The sequence below is a fragment of the Pangasianodon hypophthalmus genome, chromosome 25, assembly GCF_027358585.1.
Source record: "Pangasianodon hypophthalmus isolate fPanHyp1 chromosome 25, fPanHyp1.pri, whole genome shotgun sequence".
Taxonomy (NCBI): domain Eukaryota; kingdom Metazoa; phylum Chordata; class Actinopteri; order Siluriformes; family Pangasiidae; genus Pangasianodon; species Pangasianodon hypophthalmus.
This window is the reverse complement of record NC_069734.1, coordinates 19,822,497-19,835,807: the sequence shown is the minus strand read 5'-3', so window position 1 is coordinate 19,835,807 and position 13,311 is coordinate 19,822,497. Positions and strand designations below refer to the sequence as shown.

General features: G+C 43.4%; 1 protein-coding gene across 12 annotated transcripts in view; it reads right to left on the bottom strand.

Annotated features, from left to right (window-relative positions):
• Positions 1–71: 71 nt before the first annotated feature.
• The window catches only part of cacna1ab (calcium channel, voltage-dependent, P/Q type, alpha 1A subunit, b), a 102,296-nt gene continuing 89,056 nt past the window's right edge, over positions 72–13,311 (bottom strand). For 5 of the 12 annotated variants that reach the window (XM_053229379.1, XM_053229381.1, XM_053229390.1 and 2 more), the window contains 4 exons: positions 10,867–10,902; positions 10,268–10,484; positions 9,906–10,162; positions 72–6,870 (listed from right to left, as the gene is read on the bottom strand). In XM_053229379.1, coding sequence (XP_053085354.1) covers positions 6,370–6,870; positions 9,906–10,162; positions 10,268–10,484; positions 10,867–10,902 — 1,011 coding nt within the window. In that variant the 3' untranslated portion in view covers positions 72–6,369. The remainder of the gene's footprint in view (positions 6,871–9,905; positions 10,163–10,267; positions 10,485–10,866; positions 10,903–13,311) is intronic. The other 7 variants (XM_053229378.1, XM_053229382.1, XM_053229389.1 and 4 more) reach the window with 4 other exon arrangements.

The following is a 13,311-nucleotide window of genomic DNA, read 5'->3' as shown; positions in this document are numbered from 1 at the left end:
GCCAAAGTGTGGAGAAAGAAATTCAATTCAATTTTATTTGTATAGCACTTTTAACAATGGACATTACCACAAAGCAGCTTTACAGAAATAAATACATTCATATTAAATTAAACCAAAATAAATTGTAAATTTATGAATTTATCCCTAATGAGAAGCCAGAGGTGACAGTGGTGAGGAAAAACTCCCTGAGACAATATGAGGAAGAAACCTTGAGAGGAACCAGACTCAAAAGGGAACCATCCTCATCTGGGTGCAACGGATAGTGCGAATATAAATAAATCCCTTCTATAACTGTGTACTACATGGACAAATAGTACAGTTGTGTAACCAGGAAACTCATTACAGTTTTCACATGAAGTCTGGATTGTTGAATCTATTCACTGTTCACTGACGGAGACCCGAGTACAAAACTGCTCGTGACAACTGCAGCCCCAAAGCCACCACAGTACAGCTCCCCATATGAGATCTCCAAGCCATCTCCACAAGGATTGATTGTTTCTGGAATTATCTGTTTGAAGAAACAAGTAGTGACAAGTAGTGATAAATGATTTTGATGATGAAATTAGTGAAATTAATTTGGTCTCTCAAAGGGGAGTAAAACATGTAATTGTTGATCTGATATCATTATATTATTATCTACAGAGTTAGTTATAAAACTGTCCAGTTTTAAATTAATTGTCAGAATTTTTTGCCTGATATTTTCAATTTTATCATTGAAAAAATTCATGAAGTCATCACTGCTATATAATGATTGTGTGCGTGTTTCTATTGTGGTCTTATTTAGTATTAAATAAATATCTAGGATTATTTTTATCTTCAGTTACTGTGGAGAGATACATTGATCTAGCAGCACCAAGAGCTTTTCTATATCTCAGGAGGCTCTCCTTCCATGATGTTTGAAATACTACAGATTTAGTTTGACTCCATTTACCTTCTAATTAAGAAAGAATCTGCTCATGATCCAAAACATACGAGCTCATGGGTGAAGCATGGTGGAGGTAGCGTCATGGCTTGGGCTTGCATCTGCTTCTGGAACAGACTCACTAATCTTTACTGATGATGGAGCTCATGATGGTAGCAGCAGAATGAATTCAGAAGTCTACAAAAACATTCTGTCTGACAATTTACAGAGAAATGCATCTAATCTAATAGGGAGGAACTTCAGCATGCAGCAAGACAACGACCCAAAACACACTGCAACACAACAAAGCACTTCATCAGGGGGAAAGTGGAAGGTTTTAGACTGGCCAAGTCCATCAGCAGACCTTAACCCAACTGAGCAGCATTTCACCTCCTGAAGAGGAGACTGAAGGGAGAAACCCCCCAAAACTATCAACAACTGAAAGAAGCTGCTGCTACAAGCCTGGAAAAGCAACGCAAAAGGAGAATGCTGCAGTTTGGTGATGTCACTGGGTCACCAGATTGACGCAGTTATTGCAAGCAAGAGATATGCAACCAAATATTAAGTGTTATTTACTTTTCGACTATCTGTTCCAATAATTTTGCTCACCTAAAAATTGGGTGGTCTGCCACCAAAGGTGCCATGTTCTAAGTTGTGTAACATGTCTTGATATCAGGAAATGAAAGCTGAAATTCTGATCTATCGTCTCATATTCATCTTTTGATCTCAAAGCCAAATGTTTTCAGTGTAGAGCAAAAACAACAGAATTGGCCTTGTGTTCCAATACTTTCAGAGGAAACTGTATATAAAATGTATTAAAGTCTGTAGCCTACATCAATATGGTATTTCAATGCAGTACAGCTGTATTTGTACACATTGCGTCAATGTTGCCTACATGTTTGCGTCTTCTGGGTTTGTTCTGCCAGGGCCCTGTGGAGTTGGATGATGGACTTGATCATTACACAAACTGTTTGGGACCAGAACATGTTTGACAAGCAGTACCAGAGCCTTGTATTAACTGCAGCATGATGTCGATAGTGATGCATTATGCACACTCAACAGACTGAACTGCTGATCCCCATGGAAAGTGAAGCGTGAACGCCTTTACCACAGTGGAATGCAGAGTATAGGGGCTCATAGCAGACACGGGCCACGTTCAAGAGGTGTTAGTGAAATGCAACAGCACATTGAAGTGCAGAGCTCAAAGCAGTTTGGTACAGCTAGATAGACCCTGATATACTCTCGGCATACATCAGCATCTATCTACATCAGGCTGCATCTGATTCTCTAAACTTGAGGCCTATGTTGGTGGTGAATGCTGAAATAGCAGCATTGTGACAGTCAGAGTGTAAGGCAGGCGTGCAGTGCAGCAGCAGCAGTAAATGGGCAACAGGCTGGAATTACAGTCGCTTTGTCAAAACTGAAACCAGATCCTCCACTCAACCCAGCTTATCAAATACCTAACCTATTTCATTGTGCATATGCCCAAATGAGTGACTGGGCTAATACGTGTGTAAGAGCATCATTAAAGCAGCTGTGATGCCAGGCATGCTGGCTAGAGAGACTGCTGGTACGGGCTGATGAGGCTTTGCATATAAGTTCATGCTGCTTTACACAACCCAAATGTAAAAGTGCTGACATGCTGGTATGATACTCTGGCAAATGCAAGTTGCATCTCTAACATCATAGTATATGGCCCTTAATGAGACCATGTCCACACTGGGAGATCCTGCAGGCTATAGGAGCCATAGCAAACACAGGCAGTAGGCACAGTACATGGACCATTCATTTCAAGATGTTTTCTGAAGGATTAAACACTACAAAAAATAGAATTTGCCCCATTTGAATCTAAGAAACCTAAATGTGTTTCTACAATGACAGCCATTCATGATGCTATACCAGATGTGATGCAAGTGGTGAACAATGTGACCACAGATGTGAAAGCTGCACACTGATGTAGAACGCAGAGGGACCCTTTCGATTAGCTCTAGTGCCCAAGATACTGAGACTGTGTGTGCAAGTTGCCTTAGAGGCCTGGCTTCTGTGTGCACTTCCTTCTCCGAGTGATTAGACATTCCCAACAACAGGCAAGAAACCGACACTCAGCAGTTGTTCTGTGTGGCTCTGTGTGGTTCTGTTTGGGGTATAATGTGTACTGTGTGTTAGGTGGTACAGTAAAGAACCAACACTCAGCAGTTGTTCTGTGTGGCTCTGTGTGGTTCTGTTTGGGGTATAATGTGTACTGTGTGTTAGGTGGTACAGTAAAGGACTGACACTCAGCAGTGGTTGTGTGGTTCTGATGGGGTATAATGTGTACTGTGTGTTAGGTGGTACAGTAAAGGACTGACACTCAGCAGTTGTTGTGTGGTTCTGTGTGGTTCTGATGGGGTATAATGTGTACTGTGTGTTAGGTGGTACAGTAAAGGACCGACACTCAGCAGTTGTTCTGTGTGTTACACTCTTTATTCTCTTTAATGTTTAATCCTGGAGTTGCATGCACATTGCACATGCAGGGCATTACACACCTCGTCGCCATGGCGATCAGGCCCGTTACACTTTCTTTATGATCGGCAGGGGGAACTGTGATGTGATTGGCTAATGGGAATCAGTGCGGGAGAGGCTTTGGGCGTCACCATAGGAGGATGAGGTCATGTTCGTTGTTTATGTACGTGACTCCTACTGTGTGGGGAGAGTGATGCATTGTGGGTAAGGAGAATGAAAGAGAGACACTGTGTGTGTGTGTGTGTGTGTGTGTGTGTGTGTGGCATGGTGCACCTTTTATCACACACACACACGAGTCCTGATGAGTTTGGCAGCACGAAGAGCCCTTATTGGTTAAACACAAAAACCAAAAACACACAGATTCACGCACATGCACACACACACACACACACACACGTTCAGTGTAGTTCCTCTTCTTTTCTGTAGTACAAGCAGACGCAGACTGATGATCATCGGGGTAGGAGATTTGTTCGGTTTGTGTGTTATTATGTGGAGTTGAAAATGGACTTCATGAACTGTAGCGTTTAATCCCGACTGTTGCGTTTAATCCCGACTATAGCGCTTAATCCCGACTGTAGCGTTTAATCCCGACTATAGCGCTTAATCCCGACTGTAGCGTTTAATCCCGACTGTTGCGTTTAATCCCGACTATAGCGCTTAATCCCGACTGTAGCGTTTAATCCCGACTGTAGTGTTTTAGAAGTAAATGTGTAGATGTGAAACAGTCTTGCTGTATGAAGAATCGTTAGATTTAACTTAGTGAGAATTTCTAACTAAATTACTTCTGCAAACTAAACTAAAATAAACTCATATAAACTACAACTACCTCTGCACCAGAATGTTCTGGAATGAATTCTAATACTGTGATAAAATCACAGTATTAGTAATACAGGTCAATTAAAGCTCGAGGTATCATTAACTCATTTATGGAGCAAGATGATGGATTAGTAGAGAGCGCCACGTCCTGTGCTTTGGCCAATTTAACTCCTGTGTGCGTACACACATACGCATACACACGTATACACACACGCACACACATTTTTCTCAGACGGAGAACTGTCTCTCTGCATAGATACACACTCACTGTGTAGTGAACAAAATAAACACAAACCAGGTCTGTGTGTATGTGTGTGTTTGTGTGTGGGTGTGTGTTTTATGTAGTGGCAGTGACTATAATGTGGTGTGTATTAAGAGGTGTGTATCTACAGCATGCAGTTTTGGTGAAGGTAAATTCCCCCAGGTCCATTTTGTGTCTGTGTGTATTTGTGTGTATGTCTGAAAGTGCGTGTGTGTGTGTTTGTGCGTGTGTGGGTGTGTGTTAGATTTTGTGTATGTGATGAGGTGACGCCCTCTGGTGGTCAGTGGCGGTTTACGGAGTTGCCAAGGAGACATGCTACCACATATTCAACAACCGCTGTCACGCCGTCTCTCTCTCTCTCTCTCTCTCTCTCTCTCTCTCTCTCACACACACACACACACACACACACACACACACACACACACAGTGACACACAGATGAGCCCTGAACTTCAGCGTGTGTGTTCAGCTGAAAAACGCTGAAACAGTTAAAACTCCTGCAGTAGAAAAGATCTGAGGGCACAAAGTCCACTACAGTCTGGAGTGCACTTAGTAGTGAGTGAAGAGCCCCGCCCTCCTCCTGTCCCCTTAGAGAAGGATTCACGGGCTGCGTCCCAACTTACTGTTCCCTGCAGTTGGGGCCTTAGTGTTCGGTAAGACCGACCGTAAATGAACAAACAAACAACAAACAAGCAAAACAAAAACAATAAACAAAAGTCACATGACCACCGCTGCCACCAGTCACATGATCATTATTCATTACATAAAACTTATTCATTATTGTATCTGACTATTATTATTATTATTATTATTAGTAGTATTAGTATTAGTATTATTATTATTATTATTATTGATGGGAAAGAAAAAAGAAAAATAGAAATTTTCTCCTGCTCTTTCTCTGCTCATCCTGAAAGACAGATCATCAGTTTTTAAAAATTTTTCTTCACCACTAATAAATGGTGCTGTGCAGCAAAGAGAAAGCGAGAGAAGAGAATTTCTTCTAAATAAATTAAACAGATCCATGGCCACTCCATCAGTCACAGTTCAGCTGTTTGTTTTGTTGTTTTTTTAATCAATCATGCAGGTTTCCTTCAGGTCCTTTGAGTCCAAAAAGAGGAAATAAAGCAACAGAACAGCGCGTGCTCCTCAAACGTCCACAAAGAAGAAGAATTTCATTAATGAATTAAAGACTGAAGATGAATTAGTCTCTCATCCACTGCTCTGCCCTTTTATTCCTTCTTCACTTGCTTGTGAAGGGTGTGTTGTGGGCGTGGCTCTGATCAGTGGCTCCTCGCAGATGGCTAATCATTCTGTCCTCATCAGTGCCCCGCCCCTCCCCCGGTACCCAAGCTCTAGACTATGAGGTCACTCAGCATGTTGAGTAAACATAGATGATAAAACTCATCAGTAGCAGGCTGCGACGCCATTGGCTAGTTTTGCAGTAGGAGGAGCTCTCAGTTATAAGAGCACGCTGTCTTTACTGTTTTTTTTTCTTCTATGGTTTTCTTCTTTCTTTGCATTAGTAAAACCAACTTGTTTTTCCACCTTGTTACTTTGAGAGGAGACACACTGGAGACAACCATGCTGATTATACCCCAGGTCACACCCCAGCCCCTCCCTCCCTCCATCACACAGCCTTCTGGGTAATGTAGTCCAGAAGTCAGAGAGCGATCCAAAAGAGAGAGAACAAGTAGCAAGACCTCTCACTTTGCTTTATGCTGTGTGTGTTGCTTGAATTTTAAAAGTCTCTTACACACATATATACACAAACACAAACACACACATGCACACATATACACAACTCTGCACCATCCATGTGTGTTTGTGTGTGTAGTTACACGCATCCTTTCCGTCTGTCTCTGATTGTGGTGTGTATTAAGAGCAGGATTTTAGCACCAGTCATCCTCATCTGTCTCACTGTACGGCTCATGGAGACTCTTCCGGGGTGGGCGGGGCTGTGGGGCACGCTGCATGCCATGGTGGGTGGGGCCTCGGCGGTGTGGAGATGGAGAGGAGGAGGAGCGGTAGCCGTTGGGTACACGTCTGTGATGAGAGGCAGGACTGCGGTGGGAAGGACTGTGGTGGGTGGAGCCGTGACGGGGCGTATGGGAGTGTCCTTGCGTCACACTCTGCTCATAGTTCGGAGGCTCGTATTCAAAACGGCGGTCATAGAATGGTGCACGGCGGGGGGAGGGTCGGCGAGAAGGCGGGCCGATGGGTGGAGGCTCACGGCGAGGAGTGGGTGGTGGGAGTGGTTTCCTGGGGGCAGGTGAATATGTAACATGCGGGCGCGGTGTGGGTGGAGTCCGGGGGAGCTGACGTCGAGTGCGGCGCGGTGTACTGGTTCCTGACGTTGAGGGAACTGGACTAACACTCACAGAACTGCTTCCCTAAAATAAAACACATGCACCAATAAAAGGTAATTAAAAACAACCAAAGTACACAAATAACACAAATAATGTACGTGTGACATAGTGTTTGTGAGTGTGTGTGTGTGTGTGAGCCATGGTGGGTGGAGTGGGATGGAATGTCTTACCACACTCATTACCAGCAGATATCACACACATCTCTGATCAGAGATCTACGTACCAGCAACTACATACCAAGTAGAGTCTACAGGAAGTTCCTGAAACTTCAAAGCTACACTAGTCATGAAAGATCCTAGTCTGATCCTAGTCTGATCCTGGTCTGATCCTGGACTAATTCTGGTTTGATCCTGGACCAATGCTAGACTAATCCTAGTCTGATCCTGATCTGATCCTGGACTAATCCTGGACTAATCTTGGACTAATCCTTGTTTGATCCTGGACTAATCCTGGACTGATCCTGGACTGATCCTGGTCTGATCTTGGACTGATGCTGGACTAATCTTGATATGTAGGGCCACCACCTCTGACTAGCAAACACTGGAGAAGGAAATTATCATTGAACCCACCATTTCATTGATCCTCTCTGCCCTGGTCAGATCTGATAATGTGCAGAAACCCATTAGATCCTTATAACTGGTATATAAGATTCAGAATGTATATGTAGTCTCCAGAAGTCCACAGAAGCTGGACACTGATGATGGTCTATAATCAAGACAGATCGAGGTCTGTAGTGATGAGGATAGTGAAGGTGGTCAAAAAGTCTGGTCTTTCAACTGTTTCCATCTGGCTAAGGGAGGATCTGGGCATGCACAAATAGACTATAAACAGTTAACAAGCCATCAGACTCTTAACCAGTCAGTGACAGCACATTTTACACAGCCATCTTTTTGCACACCACTTTGCATGTTGCATGCTTAGTATGTACACAACCCACCCATATTTATGTATCTTTTTGGTATCACTTGGTATTTTGTGTAATTTTGTAATATACTGAAAGTTTCTTTTTTGAAATGGGTATATTTTGTATTTGCATTTGTATATTTTCTTTTGTAGATATTATCTGTTAATATACACTGATCAGCCATAACATTAAAACCACTGACAGGTGAAGTGAATACCTGATTATCTCGTTACAATAGCACCTGTAAAGGTGAGGGATTTATTAGGCAGCAAGTGAACAGTCAGTTCTCAAAGTTGATGTGTTGGAAGCAGGAAAAATGGGCAAGTGTAAGGATCTGAGTGACTTTGACAAGCGCCTGATTGTGATGTTTAGAGGACTGGGTCAGAGCATCTCCCGAACAGCAGGTGTTGTGGGGTGTTCCTGGTGTGCAGTGGTTAGTAGCTACCAAAAGTGGTCCATGGAAGGACAACCGGTGAACCAGCGACAGGGTCATGGGCTCCCAAGACTCACTGATTTGTGTGAGGAGTGAAGGTCCGTCTGGTCCGATCCCACAGAAGAGCTACTGTAGCACAAAATGCTGAAAAGTTAATGCTGCTCTGATAGAAAGGAGTCAGAACACACAGTGCAGTGCAGCGTGCTGTGTATGGAGCTGCGTAGCTGCAGAGCGGTCAGAGAGCCCATGCTGACGCTGTCCACCACCGAAACCTCCTACAATGGACACGTGAGCATCAGAACTGGACCATGGAGCAATGGAAGAAGGTGGTCTGGTCTGATGAATCACATTTTCTTTTACATCATGTGGACGGTCGGGTGTGTGTGTGTGTCGCTTACTTGGGGAAGAGATGGCACCAGGATGCACTATGGGAAGAAGGCAAGCTGGTGGAGGCGGTGTGATGGTCTGGGCAATGTTCTGCTGGGAAACCTCGGGTCCTGGCCTTCATGTGGATGTTACTTTGACACGTACCACCTAATAAACATTATTGCAGACCGAGTTACACCCCTTCATGGTAACGGTGTTCCCTAATGGCAGTGGCCTCTTTCAGCAGGATGATGCTCCCTGCAACACTGCAGAAATTGTTTAGGAATGGTTTGAGGAACATGACAAAGAGTTCAGGGTATTGACTTGGCCTCCAAATTCCCCAGATCTCAATCCGATCGAGCGACTGTGGGACGTGCTGGACAAACAAGTCCGATCCTTGGAGGCCCCACCTCACAACCTACAGGACTGAAAGGATCTGCTGCTAACGTCTTGGTGCCAGATACCACCGCACACCTTCAGAGGTCTTGTGGAGACCATGCCTCGACTGATCAGAGCTGTCTGACAGCACAAGTGGGACCTACGCAAGCTTAGGCAGGTGGTTTTAATGTTATGGCTGATTGGTATATGTTCAGTATTTGTTAGTGGAGCTACCATAACAATTTCAATGTGCAGTTTTGCATGTGTCAACTGTGCAAATGACAAATAAAAGACTTTCAAATTTTGAAAGCTGGAAGATCACATGGTTGAAGCCAATACCTTGAACATCTAATAAGTCCAACAGTGAAGGCTTTCCACATCCATCCACCCTTTTCTATTGGAGCAAGCACAGATCAGCATGGCCACTGTGTTCAGCTGAACGAAAGCATTATATGAAGGGTACTTATAACATAATCACCCAAATTAATCACCTCCAATCAGCAAGACAGATCTTCACCTTCATTTGAGGTAATGAAAGCAGCCAAAACAGCTGGATGGAAAATGAGCTCTTTCTCCAGCCTCGGTGTCACGGGGGACAAACAGGGAAGCTGCCTCACGCCAGGAAGGTTCAGTAGTCCACCAACATGCAGAATAATAATGCCACCTGAGATAGGTCCCTTTCATCAAACTGTGATGTTCAGAAATGTCAGCCTATGCATCATTTGCAGCACATTAGATAAGTGAATATTTCCCCTTTTTCTTAAATGATTTATTCTGCTGTGTTTATACAGTACAAGCTTCCTCACATATTGAAAATTTTTAGGCTAATTACAGACATTTTCTTGTGTATAAAGAGTCTGTGGCTGTTAGATTCTTTCATTTGTGCTCAGATGTCACATAATTCAGGTGCTCAATAAAGAAGGAAAAATATGTTTGTCTGTATTTGTGTGTATTTGTGTGTGTGTGTTGTACACGTACCTGTCTGCGTGCCCTGCCGTCTCTGCCTTCACTGGGTGAACGTGACAAGCGTGTGTCGTGTCTGTTGTGAGGATGATGATGGTACTCTCGCTCTCTCTCATACCGCTCTTTCTCCACTGAGCTATGGTGGTGATGATGATGATGATGATGGTGGTGGTGATGATGTCGCCGGTCTTTGGCTCTTCCTCTTTCTCGCTCTCGCTCTTTAGGAGGAAGTTCACCTGACTGTGTGGTGGTACTGAGATCAGTACCCAGCCCTGACAGAAAAAAGAATGAAAGTCATCCCTCTTAAATAACACACTTGTGTATGTGTGTGTATACGTGTGTGTGTGTGTGTGTGTGTGTGTGTGAGAGAGAGAGACCTGTATCAGCATCTGTGTAGCGAGTCAGTGATCTCTCGGAGGTGCGGTGATTTCTTTCCCTCTCTCTTTCTCTCTCTCTCCTCCTTCTCCCATGTCTAGGCCCCTCCTCTGACTCCACCCTCTCCAGAGAGTAATCATCCAATCGCAGGCCTCGACCTGAACGCCCGTGAACCAAAGAGGATGTAGAACGCCTCAATGGACTCACATCAGAAATGGTCTTCAGAAGGACAGAGAAGGAGAGAGACACGAGAAAAGGATGAGAGACAGACAGACAGAAAGAGAGACAGAGAGAGACAGGAAAGTGAGACTTAAGTGTTTCTGTGAAAGCAGTTTCAAAGTGTGTGTGTTTCTAAGTACTATAGACTCCTTCCTCACTGTTTCTCTCTCACTCTCTCTCACACACACACACACACCTCATGAAACAATGAGGCCACACTCAAGTAGCTTGTAGAAGACCACTGCTCAATACCATGCAATATTGCCATGCTACAATATACAGATGGACAGAGTGTCAGACAGAGAGACAGACAGAGAAAGTGAGACAGAGAGAGAGACAGAGGCAGAGACAGAGAGAGAGAGATAGACAGACAGGTACATACACTGAGGTTACTTCCTCGAAGTTTGTTTCTCCGTTGCTGAAGAACAATGCAGAGTAGAACAAACAAACACACACACGTAGACAGACAGACAGAAGTGGGGAAGAAAGAGGGATGGTTAGAGGACAGGAATAAACCTGTGTAAGATTTAACAAAGCAGGGAAGGAAAGGTTTTTTACACACACACACACACACACACACAATCAATAGATATACACTGGATGCCAATTTTTTTTGGCGTTTCAAGGGGTAGCTGGGGTGTATGGGGCAGGGAAGGTGGGTATTGTTGTGGTATTGGGGGGGTATTGGGGAGGTAGCAGCAATGACTTCGTGAATATTTTCAATGGAAAAATTGAAAATATCAAGCAAAAAATTCAGACTGTTAATTTAAAACCCAGACAGTTTTATAACTAACCCTGTAGATAATAATATAATGATATCAGATCAACGATTAGAATGTTTTACTCCCATCTGAGAGACCGAACTAATTTCACTAATTTCCTCATCAAAATCATCAACTTGTGTACTAAATCCCTTACCTACATGTTTCTTCAAACAGATACTACCAAAAGTTAAAAAAAATCAATTCTTCCCTTAGCATTGGCTATGTACCTAAATTTTTTAAACTAGCTATTATCAAACCCCTTGATTAAAAAACCTGACCTTGACCCTGTCAGCTGTCTAACTATAGACCAATATCAAACCTCCCCTTTATTTCCAAGATCCTAGAAAAGGTTGTAGCACAGCAGCTATGCTCACACTTACACAGGAATAACATTCATGAAATGTATCAGTCAGGATTTAGGCTTCATCATAGCACAGAGACAGCGCTGGTTAAAGTGGTAAATGACCGAATACTGGCCTCTGATCAGGGTTGTGTCTCCTTGCTTGTGCTGCTTGACCTTAGTGCAGCTTTTGATACCATTGATCATGTTATTCTCCTCGAGAGACTGGAAAATGTAGTAGGCGTTAAGGGAACAGCCCTTTCCTGGCTCAGGTCTTATTTGACTGATCGTTATCAGTTTGTAAACGTAAATGGTGACTTCTCTTCTCATACTAAGGTAAAGTTTGGTGTCCTGCAAGGCTCTGTTTGAGGCCCACTGCTCTTTTCTCTATATATGCTACCTCTGGGTAAAATTATCCGTAAGCATGGTATTAGCTTCCACTGTTACGCTGATGACACACAGGTGTATGTTTCAGCAAAGCCAGATGAGAGACTCCAGCTTAATAAAGTTGAGGAATGTGTAAAAGACATTAGAAACTGGATGCTTATTAACTTTCTCTTACTTAATTCTGACAAGACAGAAGTACTTGTACTAGGACCACATGCAGCTAGAAGTAAGCTTTCTGATTACATAATAACTCTGGATGACCTTTCTGTTTCATCATGTGCAGCAGTAAAAGACCTTGGTGTGATTATTGACTCTAGTCTTTCTTTTAAAGCTCATGTAGATAATATCACTAGGATTGCTTTCTTTTATCTCAGAAATATTGTTAAGATAAGAAATATATTGTCACTACACGAGGCAGAAAAACTAGTTCATGCTTTTGTTACCTCTAGGTTGGATTATTGTAACGCCTTACTCTCTGGATGTTCCAGTAGGAGCATAAACAAGCTCCAGTTAGTCCAGAATGCAGCAGCGAGAGTCCTTACTAGAACCAGAAGATATGACCACATCACCCCTATCTTATCCACACTGCATTGGCTCCCAATCAAATTTCATATTGATTATAAAATACTACTATTGACCTATAAAGCACTGAACGGTCTCACACCACAGTACCTGAGCGAACTTTTGGTCTTTTATGATCCGCCACGCCTACTTCAATCAAAAGGTGCAGGCTATTTGTTGGTACCTCGAATAATGCGTGCTACAGCTGGGGGTAGAGCTTTCTCTTACAAAGCCCCACAGTTATGGAACAGCCTTCCACTTAGTGTTCGGGGCTCAGACACAGTCTCAGTGTTTAAGTCTCGGCTGAAAACATATTTGTTTAGTCAAGCCTTTAGTGAATAGTTTTCTTAGGTACAGGGGCAGGTCTGGAGGGTTTCACAGGCATAGAGTGTTGTGGTGAACTGGGATGTTTGGATGCTGTCGCCCCCCCACTCTCACACGTTCACTCAGGTTTGTTGACAGGTGCCCTCATGTCTGTGTTAGCTTCTGGCTAACTGTGTGTGTGTGTGTGTGTGTGTGTGAGAGAGAGAGAGAGAGAGAGAGAGAGAGAGAGATGTTTTACATGGAATATAATGCATCAATCATGGCGTGTTCATTGTGTGAGGTCTGCTAATTGGTAATCCCAAACTTTTTCGTACTCAAAGTGACCACATGGAGTGCAGGACATACGGTACAGTGACAGTTTGATGACGGCGACTCGCACTTTGAAGTCAATTCAAATCAATTAAATCTTATTTATATTGCACGTTTAACAATGGACATTGTCACAGCTTTA